At 45.5% G+C, this 25304-nt stretch overlaps 1 protein-coding gene across 2 annotated transcripts; it reads right to left on the bottom strand.

Annotated features, from left to right (window-relative positions):
* Nucleotides 1-9038: 9038 nt before the first annotated feature.
* On the bottom strand, nucleotides 9039-25001 carry VPS26C (VPS26 endosomal protein sorting factor C). Of its 2 annotated transcripts, none has more exons than XM_069944469.1 (9): nucleotides 24983-25001; nucleotides 24342-24423; nucleotides 21745-21888; nucleotides 17610-17759; nucleotides 16384-16464; nucleotides 15022-15096; nucleotides 10346-10496; nucleotides 9731-9883; nucleotides 9039-9647 (listed from the first exon to the last, which is right to left on the bottom strand). In XM_069944469.1, the coding sequence occupies exons 2-9, from the start codon at nucleotides 24396-24398 to the stop codon at nucleotides 9565-9567; spliced, it is 894 nt and encodes a 297-aa protein (XP_069800570.1). In that variant the 5' UTR covers nucleotides 24399-24423; nucleotides 24983-25001; the 3' UTR covers nucleotides 9039-9564. The 2 variants fall into 2 exon arrangements, with proteins under 2 accessions (XP_069800570.1, XP_069800569.1); XM_069944468.1 differs by lacking the exon at nucleotides 24983-25001 and adding an exon at nucleotides 24687-24941.
* Nucleotides 25002-25304: the final 303 nt, after the last annotated feature.

Raw genomic sequence — 25304 nt, 5'->3', positions numbered from 1 at the left:
ATCTGTCGGGCTAAGTCCAGTCTTCAGTTTCCCTGGACTCTCCAGGGATTGCTGATATCTGCCTTATTACCCTGCCTGGCAGCACCACCTCAGGTGCCTGTCTAGCCTAACGGGTGTTCCATCACCCAATGAGGACTATGCAGGTTGATGCAGACCAGTTCACACTTTTGTCTCTGGACTGATGATCAGTAGAGATCTCTGTGGTTCTGCTTCTGGACTGGCTTCTCCTACTGCTTGTGTACAAACTGATAAGCTCAGTACCAGCAGGCGGGGTATAGCCTGGTGGGAGGGGCCAACAATTTTTGCTTAGTGTCACCTCCTAGTGGCACCAGCCTATACCCACTGTGTCTGTCCCCCAATGATCATCGACGAGAAAAGGTTTTTACGGTGAGTACTCACAAAATCCCATTTTCTAGGAGTCGTCTTCTCTTATATTAAATAGCAAGGTCACCCCTGCTACTGTCCAAACCTGACAAATACAGCCAAGGACATATGTTAGAGGGCTCCTGACCCCCCGCCCCCAAGGGATAAGATTAAAGGGGTACTCCAGTATGAGAAAATTGTATTTAAATTAAACTACCACCCCAAGATATATACATTTCCAAGGGTCCATTTACACAAAGATTGTCTGACAGATTATCTGCCAAAGATTTGAAGCCAAAGCCAGAAACAGACTATAAACAGAGATCAGGTAATAAAGGCTTTGGCAGATAATCTTTCTATGTAAATGGACTCTTATATAATGTTATTACCAATAGTCCTTGATTTAGTGGCTTTTCTGTACTTCACCACTGACAGGAAATTGAAAATAGACTGACTACAAAACTTGTATTGACACCAGCTTCTCTCTCCCATGACAATGCATCCTCTCTGATGTCACAGGAGGCTTGGCTGGATCTCTCACCCCCATGAGTGATTCACAAATTCACCATCTCTGACCAGCCCCTCCAGCCTACACCTGTGCAGACAAGGAGTGACAGAAACGGCTGCTGCAACTTTACTGATTGTGCAATAGTCTGCAGTGTAATTAGGGATGTGTTCACACATGTTGGAATTTTATTGCAGTACTGCAGCATCTTCACAAATGAGAAGTACTTCAATGAATTGATACAGTAACACAAATGATGTTAAACAGCAATGAGGATCAGAATTTACATTCATTATTTTTTTTAAGTTATCATGGAACACATGGCACTTCATGTTTTCTGACTTTTCCCCCCCATAAACAAGAAACAGTCAGAAAGCAGAACGTCCTGTGTAGAGATGAGCGAATCTGGTTCGAGTTTCAGTCCATCCGAACCCAAACGTTCGGCGTGTGATAAGTGGCGGCTGCTGAAGTTGGATGAAGCTCTAAGGTTGTCTGGAAAACATAGATACAGCCAATTACTATATCCATGTTTTCCACATAGCCTTAGGGCTTTATCCAAGTTCAGCAGCCCCCGCTAATCAAATGCCGAACGTTCGGGTTCGGATGGACTCGAGCATGCTCCAGGTTCGCTCATCTCTAGTCCTGTGTATCCCAGGCCATCTGAATGCTCAGGGAGAAGAAAGTCATGTGACTGATGGACACATTGAGCTGTGACTAGAGATAAGCAAACCTTGAGCATGCTTGAGTCGATCCGAACCCGAACTTTCGGCATTTCATCTTATATGGTTTTTTTTTTTATTTTTTAATTTTTAATATTTTAATATTTTAACACAAACAAACCCAAGCCCCCCCCCCCCTATCCCAACCCCACAATCACATTAAAACGCCATAGAGCAACAATCCCAATCTGTGGGTACAGTTACAAAACATTCCTCGTTAATTACAAATTTTACCTTTTCCTCCATGTGGTAAAACCTGCAGGGCGCCCCTTTATTCTCTACACCTATCCTACCTATCCCACCACCCACCCTATACTTATTTTAAAACACTCAACCCACCAGGCTGCGGAGTAGCCACACCCCCGCCGCGCCGAGGCCAGGGGAGACGGGCAGACAAGACCAGAGCCCACCCCCTCCACCTCTACACAGTGCCGGCTGCAGACATCAGCTTGCTCAGATAACCACAACCAATCTCAACTCCTTATCCTGCCAATCCAGCCCCGGTGAGGGCTATACTGGCCACAGACGGAGGAGAAAAAAAAACAAAAAAAACAAAAACCCATTCATACCAGCTATCCACGGACCCTGCGCGCCGGATCCTATGGACAACTGCCCTGTCCAATCCAACGGCTTCCACCATCCATCTATTATGGACTGCGGTCCCCACCAAACGACCGGGTTCATTTCATATATTTTCCACTCAAACTTTGATGACAGAACAGTGGTCAGTGATCCGAATAAATTCCAGCCTGTTCACTTGACCCTCTCACGGCCGACTTCCCAGTCTGCCTCCAAACACTATGTTGGCGGGCCGGTACGCCCAAAGCCGCCCGCCCACCCCCCCCTCCCCCCAACCCGGCAAGCGTGCGGCCACCCCGCCGCCCCATTCACACACCAGACATCCACTATAGTGCTATATCCACCGGGCGCCCTGAAAGTACCTCACAGGTTACATTCCTTACTCATCCTCAAGAAGACAGATTTATCTATATATTCCCTATATAATCCCTTCCTCCCCTCCCCATCCCAACAGAGAACATGCACAGAGAAAGAAAAAGGAAAGAAAGAAAAAAAAAAAAAAAAAAAAAAAAAGACCCCTCATCCTCTTACTTCACACACTCATATCGCTTCACACATTGACCCCATTCCGCTAAACTGGGTGGCTGAGGGGATATCCACCTTCTCATGATCACTAATTTCGCACAGAACAGCATTTTCAACAAACATTTCCTCTGCTTCCTGTTTGTCCCCACAGGTAGTCCCGATGTATCCCCCAGAACGAACAGACGAAGGTCCTCCCCTATGGACAGGCCTATAGCCTTAGTTATCTCCCGAGAAACTCCGGACCAAAGCTGACCCAGCTGCTCACACGACCAGAGCATATGCACCAGATCTCCCACCTCCTTTTTACATCTAGGGCAAAGATTATTAGTTCTTTTTTTAATTTTACTAAGGAAAGAAGGAGTATAATATAATCTATGGACGATATTGAACTGGATGAGTTGATGATTCACCGAGGGCGCTACTTTTTTGATGTTACCATAAACTGATAGCCAGTTCACCTTCATCCCAACATCCCTTTCCCAGGAGCTCTGGCTCCCAAAAACCCATTCTTTTTCTAACATAAAACATTTATACAGTATTGAGACCCCTTTAGATCTACTACCCAGCCCTCTTAATTTATCCAGCGTTATATTTGCTCCAAGCCTGTACTCCGTTCTTCTGAGATCCATCCTTAACGCCCTAGAAAGACGCAGATAATCAAACCAGCGGGAATCTGCAAAACCATATTCTACCCTGACCTGTTCCCAAGTTTTAACCTTCCCCATAACCACTAAGTCAGTTATCAACCTCAGGTCGCCCCCAAATACTCCATAAAGAGCCTCTAACTTCTTAACCTCCACCAGCTCCCGATGGTCCCAAAGAGGAGAGAGACTCAAGAAACCCTCCAGCCCCAGACATTTTTTCACTTCCCGCCAAGTTCTAACCAAGGCGACCACCATCGGCCAGTCAGCTCTTGCTCCCCTCTCTAATATTCCGGCATCAAGGATCTGAAAGATATCTAAAGAGACGTCCCTTGCCCCCTCTCCTAATCGGGAAAAAAAAGGATTATCTTTCCAGTTCAGAAGCCAGAAGGCCTGAGAGGCCAATGAATACAACTCCATAGACGGAAGGCCAAGCCCGCCCTTATTCTTAGGTGCTGTCAATAGTTCTAGTTTGATACGAACACGTTTGCGCCCCCAAATCAAAAAATTCCAAATATTCCTTATCCTCTTAAAGACCTTCTGGCCTACCCAAACCGGGGCAGCCCCGAAGATATACAGAAATTTGGGCAGCAGGACCGCCTTTAGTAACACCAACCGGTCCGCTCTAGAGAGAGGCAAGTTATGCCATACCTTCACCTTATCCTCTGTCTCTTTAATCAGCGGAGCTAGATTAAGGTCACTGAAGGCTGCCAGGTTCTGACAGATCCGTATCCCCAGATATCTAAATGATTCACCCCTTCCCAGGACCTGCAGCTGTGGAAAGGACAGATCGCCCTCCAAAGCCAGTTGCATTAAAACCGATTTTTTCCAATTAATCCCAAGGCCCGAGTACCTCCCCACCTGCTGTATCAACTCAATGACTCTGGGGACAGCCGTTGCGGGGTCCCGTAAAAACAAAAGCATATCATCTGCGTAGAGGGACACCCTGTCCCCCTCACCCCTCGCCCCAAAGCCAACTATACTCTGATCTAATCTGATTAAATTGGCTACTGGCTCTATACTAAGGGCGAAGAGTGAGGGGGAGAGAGGGCAACCCTGCCTAGTCCCCCTACCCAGCTCAAAAACAGCAGAGTGCAATCCATTAACAGCAACAGTCGCCCTCGCATCTCTATATAGCAGTTTGACCAACTCAATAAAACCCCTCCCCAGACCAAATCTCTCCATCACTGCCCAGAGGTATCCCCCCTCCACCCTATCAAAGGCCTTAACCGCATCCAATGACAGGATGGAGTGGGGGCCCTCCCCGCCCGCTAACTGCATATTTACAAATAATCTCCTCAAGTTAGACTTAATCTGGCGCCCTGGGATGAAACCGGTCTGGTCCTCCCCAATCAGACCCCCCACTACTTTATTAAGCCGCGCGGCCAACACTCCAGCAAAAAGCTTCACATCTACATTGAGTAGAGATATCGGCCTATAGGATTCTCTTTCCAGGGGGTCCTTCCCCTCCTTCAAAATCAATATGACTTCAGCCTCACTCATGGACCTGGGGAGTGACCCCCCGGAAATCGAACCCCCCAAAACCTGAAGGAGCGCCGGGAGCAGGACCCTTCTATGCCTTTTGTAGACTTCAAATGGGATGCCATCCTGACCTGGAGAGGACCCATTCGGAGATTTCGCCAAGACACCCTCCAGCTCTTCCAGTGAAATAGGGGCCCCTAACAATTCACCTTGATCTTGTGTTAACCTAGGCAGGAGAGCAGACTCGAGTAATTCCTCCAGATGCTCATCCTGCGCTTTGCCACTGGAACTATATATGTCCTGAAAGTAACTCCCAAATGCCTTCAGAATATCCCCCGAGGAGTTTACAACAGACTTATCAGGCAACCGTAAGGCATGGACTTCCCCACTATCTCTCTGATTCCTGATGACCCCCATGAGCCCCCTATTGAGGGTTCCAGACTCAAGATAATTTTTCCTGGCCACGAACCCCATTTGAGACCGTGCCTTCTCCAACAGATAGCTATCCAACTTTTCCTGGCCCTGAGTTAAGTTATACTGTGCCACCGGTGATGGGTCCCCTCTAAATATCTCTTCCAGAGATTTAACATTATCTTTAAGTTCTATTTCTTCTTTCCTAAATTGTGCCTTCTTCCCGTGGATTAAACTAAAATATTTTCCCCTGATAATAGCTTTAAAGGCGTCCCAAACAATATTTAAGGGGGCGCTACCAAAATTAACCCTCCAAATTTCCTCTAGCTCAACATCCAATTCAGGTGGTACATCTATTAATTGTAACCAATGTGCATTAATCTTAAAAGTGCGACTAAGACTGCGTCTCTGCCCATCTAGATCCACCAAAATCGGACCATGATCTGATAGGCAGCGAGGCAGATATTTTATATCGTGAACCCATTTAAACATTTCAGTGTTAACCAAGGCCATGTCAATCCTGGACTGCGTGTTAATCGATCTGTTCCAACAAGAAAAGGCCCGCGCGTCCGGATGCCTTGCCCGCCAGACGTCGGTCAGGCCCAGCTCCCGAAGCAAAATGGGGAGAGGGGACCGACCAACGGCCCGGACAGGGACAGAGGCCCGAAAGCGGTCAGCCTCCTCACAAGCGACTACATTAAGGTCACCAGAAATCAGTAGCGGGCAACCACTAAATCTATTAGCAAACGCGGAGACTAGTTCAAGGACCTCTGATCTAAAGGGAGGAGGAATATATACAAACGCCAGGGTGCACTCCAACCCCTCAACCTGACAGTGCAAGCAGATGAATCTCCCCTCTCTATCCGCCAACTGATCCAACAACACCCATTTGATTCGCCTATGGACTAAGACCGATACCCCTCTGGCATAGTTGGAGAAAGTCGCATGATACTGTGCCCCCCAACAGGGTCTGTGCACTTTGGCCACTGTTTCTCCAACCAAATGTGTTTCAAGAAGACCAACAATGCAAGGTTGGTAGTTCTTGATTACATTCATAATCGCCAGTCTTTTACACTTCTCCCCTAATCCTCTAATATTCCAGGTCAGTATACGAACCATAGACTTTTACCCAGAAAAGAAGACAGAGGAGAAGAGAGGGGGAGAGAGATAGAAGAAAGAAGAAAGAGAGGGAGAAAAGAAAAGAAAAAAAAAAAAAAAAAAAAAAAAGGCGACATGCATGCCCTCCCTTACCCACCCCCCCATCCCCCCAAACACCAACCCACCCATTGACCTACCCCCCCCTCCCCCACCCCCCCCCTCCACCCCACCCCCCATTGACCTCCACCACCCCCCCCACTAAATCTTTCCCTTATATTACTTAAGTCCTGCCGTAGCAAGTTGATATCACTTCCAATAGCACCAACCTGCTCTGCCACTGCTGAGATGGAACTGTCACATTTACTTATGGCTGTAAGGATATCCGCCAACCACAGAGGCGGGCCATCTCCACTCCCACCACCTCCCCCCTCCCTCTCCCCGGCGCAATCCCCTCCGTTCTTATTCAGGTCTTTGGATTTACCAGCCGTAGGAGAGTTAAATAGTTTATCAATCTTACCAAGACTTTTCCTAGCATCTTGTTTAGGGCTGCTATTTTTGTGAGCTTTCCTAGAAGCCATTATGCAGGGACCAAAAAAAACAAAAACACTATGACCAGATTTAGTTACGCAGAAATGGCAGGAGCGATGGCCCGGCTAGCTATCAGCCCACCCACAGCACCACAATCTCTCTGGTGTGACAGTCAACTTCGCTCTGCAAGTCTAGCAGACCCCCCCCCAGACAGTGATTCACAAAGGACATTTGATTTAGCAAAACATTCATAGAAAAAAGTATAAATAAAAGTATACGCAAGATTATTCCTCCCCACTAAGGGGGCGTCCCCTCCAACGCTCTCAACCCCAGCTGGGGGGACAAGAAGAAAGCGCTAGAACAGGTCGCACAGTAAGGGATTGATTTTGTCCAGCGAACAAAAAGCAAGGAAAACCAGCGTGGAAAGGAACAGTAGGTCATGTAAGTTATTTCCGCAGGCAGAATTAATAATAGAGTTAGTAATAGTTAGCCAGAGTCATCAAGGGAAAAACATCTTCCGCCAAGATCACTTATTCCATCGTTCCACCTCGTGGAAGGAGTAGGTTAGGAGCTTGCTGTCTTTATCCCACCCACTAAGGAGTGAGGGTTGCCAACCACGATCAGACGTAGCGGAGCAGAGGGATTAGTTCAAGCTGAAGACCGACACTATAAACAACATGCAGAGATCAGTTGATAGCTTCACATCTCCAACCGAGCGGGCCAATCCACTTTACTCGTGTCTGTGAAGCAATGTTACTGATTACGATACGATGGTGTCAAGCAAATAATGAATACCATTGTTGAGATTCCTCAAACCGTAAGCTCCTCCATTTTAAAACCGGCCATAGTGCCCTCCCCCAGTCCACGTGGAGCCACCATTGACCGCTCCTCCACACACCACATGGTAGCCAATAGACCCAGTACCACTAGGGCAGCGCTGCCACCGCCGTCCCTATTGGCACAAAAATGGGATCACCACATCAGGGAAACAAGGGGAGTACCCTCTGCCACCGGGTCTCCCCCTGATCTTCCAGCCACTCCCCCCACAGCCCCAACAGGCATAGTTAATAATCGTCTGGCGTCCGAACCATCCTAGGGGGGGGAGGACCCAACACAGGACAGTTCAGAGGGTCAGAGGGTACCTGAGGTATAGCCAGAATCCTTCTTCCAAAGGAGCTTACCCTCTCAACGCTTCACAGGCAGGCGCATACAGCCAGAGCAGTTTCTCAGGCAGGGCCCGCTCTCACCGGGACCCCGCTTCAAGTGAAGTGCTCTACAGCTCACCCGTCCGCTTTTATGACGTGTCCTGCCCCACATGACAGGGCGCGCTAGCCACGGCACACGTGAGCTCCCCAGGCAGGCGGCCGCGTCTTCACGCATCCGACACCACGCTGCGCCTGGCTCTCTCATCCTCCAGTGTGCTCCCGATGCCCGCCTCCAGCAGTCAATCACCCCCGAACAAGCTCCCTCCAGCAGCCCGGGACCCGCATCCACTCTCGGCCTCCTCCCGCAGGGCGCCGCCGGTCATCCCATAGCTCCGGATCCACGAGGTAACCACAGGAGAGGCGAACCTTAGCTCCGCCTCATGCTCCGCCTCCTCGAACTTTCGGCATTTGATTAGCGGTGGCTGCTGAACTTGGATAAAGCCCTAAGGCTATGTGGAAAACATGGATATAGTCATTGGCTGCATCAATGTTTTCCAGACAACCTTAGAGCTTTCGGATAGACTCGAACCCGGTTCGCTCATCTCTAGCTGTGACTCTCTGTACTGGCCGGAACTCCTGTGCTTAGTCTGTTTTTTTTTTGTTTTTTTTAACCAGCACAAGTCAGAAAATCTGCCTTCAGGATTTTTGGTAAGTTCATCTTTGTGTTACAGCATGATAACAACAAAAAAAAATAATGAATGTATATTGCAAACTTGCTTTATATCATGTCTACTGTTGATTTAGATTTTGAAAGTTATAACGACAGTGACACTTGAATATTTGCTTCTTAATGGCAGAAGCAAGAACTAACATTCTGAGACTTGTACAGCTCCCACTGAAGTCCTTAGTAAATCTGTGTGCAGTCATCTTTCCATGTCAGGCAGAGTGAATTTCTATTTGGTGAAGATTTTCTTACTTTACTTATAATAAAAATGTAGATGTCAGTGTCAGACTTCCAAAAACAAAAATTAAAAAAAAGAAACCCGGAGTAGAAAAGACTTTTATTTGGGGGGGAGGAGGAAAAGACATACTGTAGTAAGAGTATCACAACAAGATACATGAGTTTTATGTTTGACAGTGTTGGGTCATGTGTATGATCACAGGGACCCCAGCAATCATGAAAGTGGGGGTCAGAATAAAGCCACATTCACATGTATGTCTCTTGCCGCTTTGTCTATGGGACTGTTGGAGATGGTCAGGTACAGCACTCCACTATCTGCAGTCCCACAGACAGACAGTCAATGGAGCAGAAATAAATATACATGACTGCTGTTCCATTTTTATGGGAGACTTGTGACCCCCAGTGTTTTACAGTAATCCTCTTCCCTATATAGTTGGGGTAGAAGAAAAGTCTCTTATGACTCACAGTACTAGTTACTAGTACGGAGGGCATTTCATCACCAACCTAAGTGCTTCTTTTCCTGGCTATGGAGCATGGAAGTTCTCATGTTGAGCTTAAGTCATCCCATTGGTCTCTAGTTCTATCACAAAGCAATGCAGTCATGATGTTAAATTCTGTACAACTTGAGTGGGAAGTTCTCTGTGATGAGATGATCATCCTGAAGAATCACGACAATGTTTACTTCAAACTCTGCAGAGGACAAAAGGCATTTAGTGTTTTTTTTTTTTAGGGAGACGATAGTATTGATAAGCGATCAACCTAAGAAAACATACCTATTTTAAAGTTGGTAGTTTCCAAGGTTGGGCAGGTGAATAACCTGGGAAATACCATGTAGATGGGAATGGGGAGACCTCGGCACACATCTCCCTCTGCTATCTGAATATTCTGTATTTCGGTGGCATCTCTGGCATAGCCTTCTGCACAGCCTTTAAACAGAAAAATATACAGCAAATATTTTTATTCATTTTTTTAAGACCAACATTCAGTGCAGATTAGTACCTGCATAAATCCATACCATAGATGTTGAAGCTCTAACTACACTATTGAAATATAACATAAAATTCTGCCTGCCTTCAGCCACCACTAGAGGGAGCTTATTGCACCTAGTTTTATCACTAAAGTTGTAAGCAGGAAGGTCCCTCTAGTGGTGGCTGCCTGCAGCCAGAGTTTCATAATTCTGCTCTAGGAATCTAAATGGAGTTCACTTGAACCACAGGGAGACAGTCTTGCAGCTGAAATTCAGCTACTAAAATGTGGCCGTGTGACAACCACAAACCACTTAGCCAGTGGCTTAAACTACACCTCAGAGCATACCCAGAGCGCCACTTTTTCTTCTGTACTAAGTTTGATACCTTTCTAAGCACAGTTTTCGGTCAGTGCTCACTCACCACACGTCTCCACCCGAACTAGCTGCAGCTCAATACTCTTGATGGCAACGTCCGACGTCTCAACCTGCAGCTCCCCTGTTAGAGGTTGAGTGATGACACAATTGGTGGAGTCCAGATGTCCTCGGATGAGAAATCGAGGCAGGGAGGCTCTCTGCAAGACATACAAATATCACTAGTTCTAAAAGATATCAACCTTTATAGAACGGTGCTCAATATAAAGAACAATGTAAGGCCTCATTCACACTCATTTCTCACATAATTAAAGGGCTGATGAGTCAGCTCCAGGCTGTTTCCTATGTCCATGAAGCTTACTGTAAAGCATCTCTAAATGCTGATAAAAGGCACTCGGGTAAGATTGCCACCTCCATAATAGTTAACAAAACATTAAAAAAAAATTACAACCAGAAAATAAAGATTATTAAAAAAAACAATGGTGGTACTGCTTCCCTAACACTAAGTAAAAATGCTAAGGCCAGTTTCACATGTACCAGAATCTTGGCGGATTTCACACGTATTTATGTGGAGTTCCGCAGCAAAATTTGCTGATTCCCAGTACGGTCAGTTTGAATGGGTTTACATACTCCCCAGTGAATTTTTCATTCCGCTGCGAGTATGTAAACCCCTTAACCCGCTGCAGCCCAGTGAATACTTTACCAGTCTGTGCTCAGGCCTGCTTCCTGGTGTTCCGCTCAGTCAATCAGTGCAATGGCCTGCCACAGCTACTGATTGGCTGAGTGGGACCTACGGGAGCCACAAAAGCAAGCCGGAGTGCTGACAGGTAAAGTATTCACTTGTCATCTGTGGGTTCAATAGGACGGCGTTTACATACTCGCAGCGGAATTAAAAATCCGCTGCGAGTATGTAAACCCATTCAAACTGACAGTATCGGGAATGGCAACATAAAATCCGCTACGATTAGTGTACGGTACGTACGGTACGTGTGAAACTGGCCTAAGGGTAGAACACACATACCAGATCCGCAGTGGATCCCTTGCCTGTTAGTTTCTATGGGAAGACACACACGCAGTGGAATTGACATCCCCCTGCGAGTATGTAAGTAACAGCCCTGTTAACCCACCCCCGGCCGGAACATACTGTACCTGCTCTACATTCTGGCTTGTTTTGGGGTTTCCGGTTGGATGTCGCGGTAGGCCAGACACCGGGAGCCCCTGAAGCAAGCCGGAGCATGGAGCAGGTAATGTATGCTCTGGACGGCGGGGGGTTAAGGGGGCTGTCACTTACATACTTGCAGCGGGATGTCAATCCCACTGCGAGTTTGTCTTCCCATAGAAACTAATAGGCAAGAGATCCACTGCGGATCTGGTACGTGTGTTTCTACCCTAAAAGTAAATATTATCTATTAAAAATAGGACTCATCCCATGAAAACCAGGGCCTCATAAGGTCAGCACTCTGATATATATCAGGATGGGAATATCCCTTTAATTTGAAGTTTCTTTTCTCAGTCACATTGGATATTGTAATTTTTCTCCTCAGCCACCGCCAGTCGTCTCATTATTAGCCGCCACTTTAATACGTTCTGTACGACTTGTTCTAGGTGACGGGAGCCTTATAAATTAGAGATGTGACAGATCCTGAGTGTTCAGCTCCTCTGTCCCTGGCAGTCACTAGAAGGGTCTGTCCTATCCAATCTGCTGGCTCAGGCGCCATTTTGTATATGCATTTCATAGGTAGGGTACTCAGGACACTTAGTAGGGTCTCTGAGCTGCAGTATTGTATAGTCGGGGGGGGGGGGGGGAGCACATGTAACAGGCAGTTAGGCTGCATTCACACATTCAGTGTTTCACATGAAACGCAGACATGGAAGGTCTGTAACGAACCCCCCCCCATCCCGGGCAGCATCTCTGGTGTGATGGGGGGGGGGGGTTTCCACCATTACAGGCCTTCTACATCCGTGTTCCATGTGAAACACGTAATGTGTGAATGCAGCCTAAGGTGATGGGATACATGGCCCCCATTAGGTGGTCAGGAAGAACACTAGGTCCTAGATGTCTATGTTTAGTCCAGATTGAAGGGAACCAGTCATCATTTTTCCCTCCACCCCATCAGCATTGGTTTAGAGATTCTGCAGAGATCTATCAAGTCCAGGGGGAAGAAGACACTTGAGGTTCAGGCAGCATGAAATTACTCTCTTTACTCTATTCTATTACTGTCAGTAGACCAGATGTTAAAGGGTTAGTGGATTGCTGGCCACCTTTTTGCCTTATTGAAATGTCTGATATTTATTACAATAGGTTTATTTTTTGTTGTACATAATGTGACTGTGCGTCCCTCCCTGTGTCCTGCAGATGGCAGTATTCTTCAGCACTGGTTACCTGCTGTAATTTCACCTGCAGAACATAATGCCGGATGCTGGAACTCCAACATCCCTGGGGAGAGAAGCCGCTGTGACATTATTCATAGTACCCAAGTTTCCAATCAGTGTAGCAATGGAGGTTTAAAGAATGTGAATGGAGTCTAATGCATTGCCGAGTGGGACAGACCCTTTATTTGGGGCATTTCTGACACAGCGTAAGTGTAGAAGGACCCTTTTAAAGTGTCTATCATTTGAAGGGGGGAAAAAAAGTCTTCTGACACGTCAAAACTTTTAGGAGATGGTATCAATAGTATGGCTTTGTCTAGCAATTTATGGAGATCTTAACACCCCCCCCCCCCCCCACCTCATTAATCAGATAGGGAGAAAAAGTACATGTAGGCAATTATATATTAATGCAGCTCTGTACCAAAACCCTTGGTATACATCCACTGAATATTTATAGCAGATGCATGTTGGAGGGAAGGGGGGGAGGGACTCAACAGAGTTTTCTTCATACACAGCAGATACTGGTTGCTATGAGCAGACAACACCAACAGTGACTGGCATCAGCAATTATGCTAATGTCGGTCATTTAACCAACTAAGGCCCCATTCACACCTCTGTGTCAGTTTTTACTGTCAGGAAATCCTTATCAGGAGACCTCAGAAAACGCATCAGGATTTCCTGACAGTAATAAGATTTTACCTTCAAGAAACCATCAGGAAATGCCTTCAGGAGTTCTTGATGAGAAAAAAAAGAACCAATATCACCCCTAGTGTACCGTGCCAAAATCTACCCCTTGTGCACCCTGCCACCATCTCCCCCTAGTGTACTGTGTTCCCTTCCCCTCCTTGTGCCATGTGTCATCCTCACATCTGTTGCAGAACTACAACTCCCATTATGTGATGTAGTCCTGCATATTACCACACACACCATGGGAGATGTAGTTCTACGGTGCAAATGCCTCCCCCCTCCTATACTATGTCATCCTCTAATCTGTTGCAGAACTGCAACTCCCAATAGGGGAAGCAGACTGGTGAGGTCTAGGGGAGAGGGGTATGGGCAGACAATCCAGAACTCCAGACGCTTTCCTGATATGCATCAGGAGAGCATCCAGGTTTCTGGCGCTCCCATAGACTTCTATGGGGGTTTTCCGTGACGGTTTTCTGGATGAAAATAGGAAAAGATCTAAAAAAAAAAAAAAGTGTTCCTATGGGTCCGGAAATACAGAGTGATTTTCCGGATGTGTGAAGGGGGCATAACACAACCATATGGCACCTGCACCGTCAGGACTCCACCTGTCACCCCTGCAATGTACCCCACCAATCCATTACTAAGATAACATGCCTGACATGTAAATCCACAGGTCGGCTGTACTAGTAGAGCCACTTTTTGAAAGATCAATACATATATTGCATTGATCTATATAGCAATAGATGAGCGACAAACACAAAGAGCAGCAGCACAGGATAAGTGTTAAACTATTAGAACAGTGCTCGCCTCACCCAATCGGACCCAGAATTGTATCTAGTCCAAGACATAGCAGGAGACAGCACTTGAAATTCAAAGTGGAGCTTATGTACCGGTGTTGTTATGAACCGGATTTTTAAGCGGTGTGTTATGAACCAGGTTCATCCCAGCCTGAACACTCTGCATTTGATTACTGGTGGCTGAAGAAGTCTGATGCAGCTAAAGGCTGCCTGGAAAACAGGGATACAGCCATAAGTTATGTTCTCAGGCATTAGTTTTGCTCAGTATTTTGGGGAGTATTTTTTTTTAACCAAAACCAGGAGTGGACTGAAAACACAGAAAAGCTATGTTCACACACTGTTGATATTGAGTGGATGGCCACATACAATTACAGTTATTTTAAAACAACGGTCGTTGTTTTTAAAATAAAGGTAGTTATTTGTCATTACATGGAGGCCATCCACTCAATAAAAACAGTGTGTGAACATAACATTTCGATGTTTTCAACTCACTCCTGGTTTTGGTTAAAAAAATACTGACCAAAATACTGAGCAAAAATAATGCCTGGGAACATAGCCATAGACTGTAAGTTTCTAATTTCCCCTTGTTCCTGCTGCATCCAGTGCTTCAGAGGCTGCTACGCCGGTACAAAAAAAAAAATATATATATATATACAGCTCCGAGCTGGAGCTAACTATTGCTGAATCCATACGAAAATCATACATTATGCCTCCCCATGCACAATGCCATGCCCCCTCCCTGGCCGTATGGCGAACAAGGTGCAAAACTTTTATAAAGTTGAACAATTTTTATGCAAGCAAGGGGTCTTGCACAAAAATGTGCGAAATCCTAAGTCACACTTACAAGTGTGAAGTCCTAAGTCACACTTACCTCTTTCACGTTCTGTAATGTCTCTGGTGTGATTGTGAAGTCGACCGGACTCGGCGTCTGTTTCCCCTTCTGTGGCTGAAATACGGCAAATAGGTGGAGGGTAAACAATGTGTAACAATTCTCTGACCATCCACCACTTATCAGCCAATACCTTCTTCTAGGTGACCGAACATGAGAAAATCGGACTTTGCTGAAAGAGTAGTAGATGCAATAATCTTCTAGGTTTCATATAAGATGGTCTGGATTCGATGCAATTGTACCAAACACTCAGCTGTGAGACATATAGTCTGTGCAGGTTTTCATCTATATAATAGTAATAATGCTCCTAGTCACTGACCAACAGAGATAAGTATATGAGAAAGTTGCAGAAGTTTTCTCTTATAATATACCAGGAAAGGATTGTGTATGTTGAAGCGGCTGATAACAGGGAACAATCAATAGCAGTCCCTGTCCTCTGCTGTTTCTTTTATGCCATTTAAATAAGTGAATGATGACGGTGTCCATTAGATTCAGCAGAACGTGTTCCTTTCTATTACTATCACAGGACTAGACGGAGGCACACAGTATGCTGGCAGGTTTATGGGCACAGCCTGAAAAGTCTTACAGCGGTGGCAGTGGAGGATGAAGAAGGAGCGGTAAGGGAAGGCTCTGTGCCGGGTAAAGTGATTTAGCTCATACATAATTTAACATCATTGGGAAACCAGACACATTCACATCCTGCACTGGATGAACTCTCCTGAGGGCACCTACCCATGGTCACACTGCCCCCTATGGGCTAGACATAATCATAACTGGTTTGGATCCTGTCCATAGAGAATCCCAGACATAGTGATCATTGTCTTGGACATGCAATCCAGACAGGACTGATACACTGTGGTATGTCTAGTTTTGCTTAAAGGGGTATTCCAACTAAACTTATCTACAATATAAGGATTATATGTCACAACTCCCCTTTACTCATTCTTTGAAACCCTGTGTCATGCTGCACTCATCAGGTAGAACTCCCATCCCCTTGAAAGCTGTGTGGCAACCATTATGGCTATTACTACAGCTCCCACGTAATTTCAGTAGCCCTATAGAGAATGAGTGGTGGACTCACTGTACTCCATTCGAATGATTATTGGGGCCCTGCTATTAATCACTGCCTGCAACATGGTCCCACTTCCCTCTCGTCTACAGAAGTATCAGCACGGACGGGCAGACGGAGCACATGGGAAAGCAGAAAATGTAGGACCTTTACTGCTCTCTGCGTATCCCCTTTAACTACTTAGAGTTTTACTTAAAAATACATCAAAGCCTCTTTCTATAAATCACTCCTTATGCAGTATAGTGGTATTCCTTGCACTTGCTTAGAACACTTACTTGTGAATGAATGATGAACTCACAGGTTTTTGTCAAGTCCTTTGCCAGCAGAGATCTCTTCATATCGCAGCGGAGCATATACTGTGTGCGGAGATACAGCACATGAGATAGAGATGCTGACAAGTACACACAACCCTAAGTACAACATAAACCATCAGCAGACCAAATCTGCCCTCCTGTGCTGATGGTTTGCTACAATGGATCAGTCTGGAGTCCAGCCATTTAGCTCATGAAGGATCGACTACACTGGATACTAAGAAGCACTAGGTCTGTGTATCTGTTCACAGGAGATAAGCAAGTTTTGCTTTCACTTTGGTTGAACTTATGTTACAGTGTACAGGAGCAGGGACTATAGACTTTAAAATTTCATATAAATGTAGACGTGTCTATAGTTGTCTATCCAACCTCTAAATGGGTTATCTAGGGCTATCCAAAACATGGCCACTTTCTTCCATTAATAGCGCCACTCTTGTCCTCAATTTGGATGTCGGTTTTGCAGTTCAGTTCCACTGAAGTGAATTGTAATACCAAACACAGCCTGAGGGCAGGGGTGGAGTTGTTTTTGCAAGAAAGTACCTGCGCTTTTCCTAATCCTAGATAACCCCTTAAAAGCCTTTAAAAAAAGTCCAGTGAAATTTTGAATAGGCAGGGGGCTGCGGGAACTTAATAAACAAGGAATACTTAACAGTCCTTGTACCAGCGTAGCACTGCTGCAGGGTCTCACTGATGGCTGCCGGCTGTCATTTTCAGCTGGAATCTGGGTACGTCACATACCCAGCTCTTCCTGGCAGTGTCCCGCCCCAGTCACTGATTGGCTGAGTCTGCAGTTGATCAGCTTGGGTGTGTGACAATGCAGCTGAAAGAGCTGCAGAGGCTGGCGGCTTTCAGCTGGACCTGGAAGCAGCACTACAGGGCATAAGGATAGATAAGTATACTTTATTGTGTTCCGGAAACTATCCTGCCTTTTTTTTTTTTTTTAAGTAAAAGATTTTGATCGCCCACAGATCTCTAAAACAGCTGGGAAAAGTGTGCAGTACATTTAACTCAACTCATTACTTAACAGATCGATGGGGGAGACCCCAAAAATCAATACTTGTCACATCATGTCAACTTTATTAAAGTGACAGTTTTAGCAAAATTGATGCAAAGTTGGATATGTCCTTGGTGTGACATAATCTCCCCAGGTTAGGGCGATCTATAGAACTAGACAATACCCCTGCACTCACCTGAATGTTCACAAACACTCCATGGTATGTCTCATACAGAAGCTTGTTGCTCTTCATGATAAGTGGGAACTCAAAAGGGATTTCTGTCTTCCCGCTGGGGAGTTTCCCGGGTTTCACCATTTCCACCGTATTGCTGATAATTTGTATTGGCTGCAATTAATCATTAAGAAGCCGTTCACTTACTACAATGTCCTTGTAGTAAAGTGTTACACACAGGATTTCTAGATAATAATGGAAAGCATGGAGAAAGTTCACTTCACAATAACATATCAATGCATGATGTGGGCAGCTATCTGCCTCTGGCTCCGTTCCCTGTATATGCTGATCATCAGTGCTGGGGGATCCAGGACCATCATTGATACTGGTGACCTATCCTGAGGATAGAGCATCAATAATAAAAAAAAAAAATCTCGAAAAACACTTTAAGGGTGTGTTCACATGTACAGGATCCGCAGCAGATTTAATGGTGCAGATCTGCAGCAGATTTGAGATCAATGTAGCTAAATAACTGCACAGAGCATCAATCTGCCGTGGATCCTGTACGTGTCAACGCACCCTAAGGCTATGTTCCCACACAGTATTTTTTGTCAGTATTTTGCAATCAAAACCAGAAGTGGATTGAAACAAAAAGGCTATGTTCCTACACTGTTGAAATGGCTGCCATTTAATGACAAATAATTGCTGTTATTTTAAAACAAAGGCCAGTTTTGAAATAACAGCTGTTATTTGCCACTAAATGTCGGCCATCCACTAAATTTCAACAGTGTGTGAAGAGAGCATTTCTGTGTTTTCAATCCACTCCTGGTTTTGATTGCAAAATACTGAGCAAAAATACTGTGTGGGAACATAGCCTAAAAGGGAAACTGTAGTCATAACGATGTGATACATCGCAGATTCATGTGAGGAGATTGGTGAACTATCTAATCTAACAATATAACCATCAAAGATTCATTCAGATGAATGCCAGTGTGTTTTACATTGCTTTAGATTTGAAGCAGTGTCAAAGAAGTTTCATTGCTCTGTAGAATGGAAAATCACTGTCCAACCCCTTGGTTTCAGAAGAAAGAAGCAGTAGCGAAAGACCCTCCCCACAGAGGTCACAAGAACGCTCGCCATGCCAAATGTTCAAGGCGGTGGGCAGGAGACATAACTGACGGCTAAACAATCATTCGGCCGTCAGTTACTGAAGGTGTATGGCCAGCTTAAAGGGGTTATCTGGTTACGTAAAATACATGTTGAATCATCCCCCCTCCTCCAGATTAACAATCTGTTCCAAACATGTCATTAGGGTACAAACACACACACACCAGATACGCAGCAAATCTGCAGCAGATTTGATGGTGCAGATTTGATGCTGTGTTCAGTTATTTAGATCTAATCTGCTGCGTATTTGCTGCGTATAGCAGCAGTAAATACGCTGCGTATACGGTGTGTGTGTTTATACCCTTACCTTTTCAGTCTCCTTCCCCAGTGACCTCACTGTGATTGAAGGGTATCTGTCAGCACCCAGGCCCTACCCAAGGTACTGACAGCTGCTGTAGCTGGCAGTCCCCTTGTGAATATATTACCTTTTGGTAATTTGTCCATGGAGTGTACTATGCACAATCTCAGGTCTCCTACTGTAATAAAGAGGAGTTGTGGCTCAGTATTTGTGCCGCACTCTGGCACACCTCACCACTACTTCTTCCTCCTGTGCTTTTTTTTCCTTCTTCTCATCATTGTATATAAAAAAATGAATTTGAAAACTAATTTGTACCTGATTGTATCATTTTTAAAAGCACAAAGAATTCTCAATTATGAGAAAAAAAATCAATATATTTTATTTCTATCAGGGGAGTCAAATCCAGGGAAAAATTACTGTTGGTTTCTAAACAGGTGATTTACCCCTAGACCACAGCTTCAAAACAACTCTAGCTGATTGCAGATCAGTCTAAGGGTACAAACACACACAGCAGATAAGCAGCAGATACGCAGCAGATTTGATGGTGCAGATTTGATGCTGTGTTCAGTTATTTAGATCTAATCTGCTGCGTATCTGCTGTGTATTTGCTGCGTATAGCAGCAGTAAATACGCAGCGTATACGCCGTGTGTGTTTGTACCCTTAGTGTGCGTTTACACAGAGAGTTATCTGACAGATTTTTGAAGCCAAAGCCAGGAATGGACTCGAAAAGAGGAGAAATCTCTGTCTTTCCTTTATGACCTGTTCCCTGTTTATAGTCTGTTCCTGGTTTTGGCTTCAAAGATCTGTCAGATAAATCTCTCTGTGTAAACGCACCATAAGGGTATAAACACACACACCGTATACGCAGCGTTTTTACTGCTGCGATACGCAACAAATACGCAGCAGATTAGATCTAAATAACTGAACACAGCATCAAATCTGCTGCAGATCTGCTGCGTATACGGTGTTTGTACCCTAAGGGTACAAACCCACTTGACGTATTTGCTGCGTGAATCAGTCTTAAAAATAAGCAGGCAAAACGCAGGTTGGCTTTATACAATTGTTCTGTGTTAAAATACGCAATTGCGTATTTTTGAAGCATGAAGCTTGTTATTAGCAAAGCATCAGTTGTTAACAACCTGTGCGAAAAACGCATGTAGCTTCACGCTTCAAAAATACGCAATTGCGTATTTTAACGCAGAACAATTGTATAAAGCCAACCTGCGTTTTGCCTGCTTATTTTTAAGACTGATTCACGCAGCAAATACGTCAAGTGGGTTTGTACCCTAAGGGTGCGTTTACACAGAATGATAGTTGTAATGGTGCGTTTACACAGAAAGATTTATCTGAAAGATTTTGGAAGCCAAAGCCAGGAATGGATTTGAAAAGAGGAGAGATCCCAGTCTTTCCTTTATGACCTGTTCCCAGTTTATAGTCTGTTCCTGGTTTTGGCTTCAAAGATCTGTCAGATAAATCTGTCTGTGTAAACGCACCATTATTACTGAAATAAACACTCAGGGACACTGACTGACAGCTGAGCGAGCAGGAGGATGGGCAGCACAGATTATTGATGAAGAGGAGGGAGGAGGAAGCAGCGGTGAGGCAGCCAGAGTGCGGCACAAACACTGAGCCACAACTCCTCTTTAAAGCTTCATTACAGTAGGAGACCTGAGATTGTGCATAATCCACTTCATGGACAAATTACCAAAAGGTACCAAGCTCACTATGGAACTTCCAGCTACAGCACACTATCGGCACAGTCGTAGGGTCCAGGGTGCTGACAGATTTCCTTTAAGGCTACGTTCACATGTCCGTAGACTGCACTACGATTGTGCATCAGTAAATTGAGATAGCGATTTGTACAGACATGTGGACGGGGCCATTGAAATACATAAGCCCTATGTCCGCTGCGGCGGACAGAACAATGGACATGTGAATAAGGCCCAACCCTCCCGGAATTACATAGTGCAGAGGCAGGCAGCCACTGATGGTGTTTACATGAGCCGTCTTGGCAGGGAGGGAGAAGAAGGGAAATCAGAGCAGGGACGGATAAAGAGAACAGATCACACACAGTTTTCTGTGTCTTCAGCAGAAAGCAGCAGCAGCAGCTTGTGAGTCTCCAAGAGGGGGGATGATTCAACATGTATTTTGCCTGACCAGATAACCTCTTTGAGATAACATCCCCTTCCTCTGGGCGATCCCCACTAGTCTGTGTGGTTTTGTAACTGCCACCAATCTTAGGCCTTAGCAGTTCCCCTTTAATTATAGATAGGGATTTACAATATTCATAGGGCCTATTACAAAGGTTGATTTTGAGCTGAACAGCCTAATGCTGTCCTGTGTAATATATCCAGCGGTCAACAGATGAGCTGATCTCATTGTTTATGCATGCCTTAAAAATCACTGTTCACATGAGTTTAATATGTAACTTTATGTAGAACATCCCATATGGCTCATAACATTGTAGATGCTTGGAAGGAGGATGGCCTTGAGGCTCCTATTGACTTCAATGCTGAACTGAGCTGAAAAGAAGACATTCACATCACAGCAGCATTTAACCAGTTTGACTATAACCCAAGTGACTGACAATGATGAAAGTGAAAAACTGCAGGAATATTCCATAAATGGTTTAAGATGATTAATATCGGCAATCATATCAGGGAACAGATCGCCCCACTATAAAGGGCCCTTACCTTCACTGAATTATAGAAAGCCTCAAACACTCCCACACTCTTAGCGCTGAGCTGCAGACTGACGGAGCCCTCCATGGTCAGGAAGATCCCCTGGTGCTGGACCGAGTCCTTGCTCACAACGGCGACAACGCCAGACAACACCTCCTATGGGGAACACGAACAAGCACACGTTACATAATACATCAGAAGGTGAAGGATCGTTACATAAACAGTAGCTGCCTTATATGTATTATAACAAGAGACCTATGGTCTGTGGATGGTGTCAAAGAGCAATGGAGAGAAAGAGCCAAAGATTAACCCTTTAAAGACGGGGCCAATTTTCATTTTTGCGTTTTTGTTTTTTCCTTCTTGTGTTTAAAAGGCCATAGCAGTTGCATTTTTTGCGTCACTAATTGTACTTTGCAATGACAGGCTGAATTTTTGCATAAAGTACACTGCGAAACCAGAAAAAAAAATTCAAAGTGTGGTGAAATTGAAAAAAAAAACCCCGCATTTCTTTTATTTGGGGGGGGGGGGGGGGGGGTCTGTGTTTGTACGCCATTCGCCCTGGGGTAAAACTGACTTGTTATATATGTTCCTCAAGTCGTTACGATTAAAACGATATATAACATGTATAACTTTTCTTTTATCTGATGGCCTGTAAAAAATTCAAATTTTGTTAACAAATATACGTTCCTCAAAATCGCTCCATTCCCAGGCTTATAGCACTTTTATCCTTTGGTCTATGGGGCTGTGCGAGGTGTCATTTTCTGCGCCATGATGTGTTCTTTCTATCGGTACCTTGATTGCGCATATACGACTTTTTGCACTTTGGGATTTTTTGCGCTGACGCCGTTTACCGTGCGAGATCAGGAATGTGATTAAATAATAGTTCGGGCGATTACGCACGCGGCGATAGCAAACATGATTGTTTATTTATTTACTTTTATTTAAAACATGGGGAAAGGGGGGGTGATTCAAACTTTTATTAGGGGAGGGGGCTTTTTACTAATAACAATATTTATTTTTATTTTTTTTTAACACATATACTAGAAGCCCCCCTGGGGGACTTCTAGTATATACACTTTGATCTCTCATTGAGATCTTTGCTGTATCCGAAAACGAATGAGTGCCGAGCCGGGGTCGGCACCACACATGGGAACGGCTGCCTCCGGTAATCGGAGGCAGCTGTCAACTTTGACAGCTGCCTCCGATTACCTAATTAGCGGGCACGGCGATCAGACAGCCTGCTTATAGCCGTGGTCCCGGGCTACACACAGCACCCAGGATCGCGGCGGTTCACAGCAGGGTCGCCACGCGGCCCCGCTCTGAACACCTCCTAGGGACATATGACGTACAGGTACGTCATATGTCCTTAAGAGGTTAAAGGAGAAGTCTAGTGAAAATTTTTATTAAAATATAGTACTGCCCCCCCAAAAGTTATACAAATCCCCAATATACACTTATTACGGGAAATGCACATAAAGTGCTTTTTTCCCTGCACTTACTACTGCATCAAGGCTTCACTTCCTGGATAACATGGTGATGTCACGACCCGACTCCAAGAGCTGTGCTGGCTGTGGCTGCTGGAGAGGATGATGGCAGAGGGATGCTCAGTGTCCCTCCTGTGCCCTGTGTCCCTCAGAGTCCCCCTGCCATCATCCTCTCCAGCAGCCACAGCCGCACAGCCCTGGGAGTCAGGTCGTGACTAGAGATGAGCGATGAACTTGAACTCTATGGCTATGGCTGTATCCCAGTTTTCCAGGCGGTCCTCAGGCTGTATCCACCCTCTCCGTGGTGCGGGGAGACAGCGGGAATCAGAAGCCGAGAGTTCAGGTTCATACGAACCCGAACCTCAGCCGGTTAGCTCCTCTCTAGTCGTGACATCACCACGTTATCCAGGAAGTGAAGCCTTGATGCAGTAGTAAATGTAGGGAAAAAAGCACTTTATAAGCATTTCCCGTAATAGGTGTATATTGGTCATTTGTATAACTTTTGAGGGCAATACAATACTTTAATAAAAAATTTTACGGGACTTCTCATTTAATACAGCAGAGTTGTAGTGTTTCCACAGCAGGAAGGTCAGAGTGGACTATGTCTGCAAATGATCAGTGTCCACATAAAACACCATTGTAAAATGACATACTGAATATATCAGTGCTTCCCACCTGATACATTTTACCTGCATCTATGACGGAAAAGACCTGCAGGACAGGAGCCAGATTAGTGCAGCTGAAGTATATACAACTGGATACAATTGTAGCAAACCCTCCGCTTTAGAGGTTATAGCTCTGCTGCTATGTAAAGTAAGGGTGTCAGTCACTGACAACAAAGTATCTGACAGCTGCATAGCTCACCATGTATCTGTACCATGTATAGAAACTGCGACCCTCCAGCTGCTGCAGAACTACAGTTCCCATCATGCCTGGAGAGCTAAAGCTTTGGCTGTACAGGCATGATGGGAATTGTAGTTTTTGCAGCAGCTGCAGGGTCGCAGGTTCCCCACACCTCCTAGTATGCACAAGACATGCTGGGAATTGTAGTATTGCATAAAATAAACAAGAGGTGCTGACAGCTTCTATCTCCACTTCTGCCACATGAGGGCGCACTGCTCTTACCCCCTCCCTGTAGACTTTATTGGCCCTCTTGATCTTGATGTCCAGCACAGTCCCCATGTTCTCTTCTACTCTCCGGTACTTCCTAAGGAAGAGGGAAGTCACATGACTAGCTGAACACATGACCGCCTCCTATCACATGACCATTAACGCTCGCACTGATTTTTTTTTTTTTCATCAACGAACTTTATCGGCAACATCGCAAACATAAACATCCTGCCGCTCGCCCCACCCTCTTCCTCCCCCCGGGGTTGTCATGCCAACAGATAGGCGGTGACGTCACGCTGGTGGCGCAGTTAAATTAGAAATGCGCGGGAGAAACCGTGCACTCCGCTGACTCATGATTACCACACGCTGGCATCAGGAGCGCCAGTCATCGCCTCACAATGGGCGATTGTTGCTAACGAGTGACGAACGCGCGGCATCATTATTCTGCTGAAGTGATCGCCACATGTTTCTCTCCACCCCTCAGCGCGTATTCGCGGCACATCCATAGTAAATAATACGCGGGCTGGTCATTGACGTTGTAAGCGGCGGTGTGACGCAGGTTTATTATTCCCCAGTCTTAACATTGAAGTAAACAAGAGCGCCCTGCGTGTGAGGCACAGAGGAGGCTATGGTGTAGCCTCAGGTGTCGGGTTTACCTGTCAACTAGACAGGCGCCGACTCCTATTGGCCGGCGAGATGTGAGCGGTGATGGTGATTGGCCGGTTATTGTGGAGGTGGGCGTGGCTGTGCGGTCTCTGCCCGCCTTGTTGTACAGCGCGCTTTGGACAGATTAACTAGTTGGTTGCTGGAGGGAAGTGAATGCGGTGCTTCCTGCCCAGTAACTGCTGGGTCTGCCCATAGACCGCTTCACTTCATGTTCTGGAAAGCAGAAAACTGCGATTATTCCCCAAGACATAGGAGATGAGCAATATACAGTGATCTTAGCCATGATAATGCAATGATATTACATACAAAGTC

The sequence above is a fragment of the Dendropsophus ebraccatus genome, chromosome 11, assembly GCF_027789765.1.
Source record: "Dendropsophus ebraccatus isolate aDenEbr1 chromosome 11, aDenEbr1.pat, whole genome shotgun sequence".
Classification (NCBI taxonomy): Eukaryota; Metazoa; Chordata; class Amphibia; order Anura; family Hylidae; genus Dendropsophus; species Dendropsophus ebraccatus.
The sequence above is the reverse complement of the archived record's forward strand: the minus strand, read 5'-3'. Positions and strand labels throughout refer to the sequence as shown.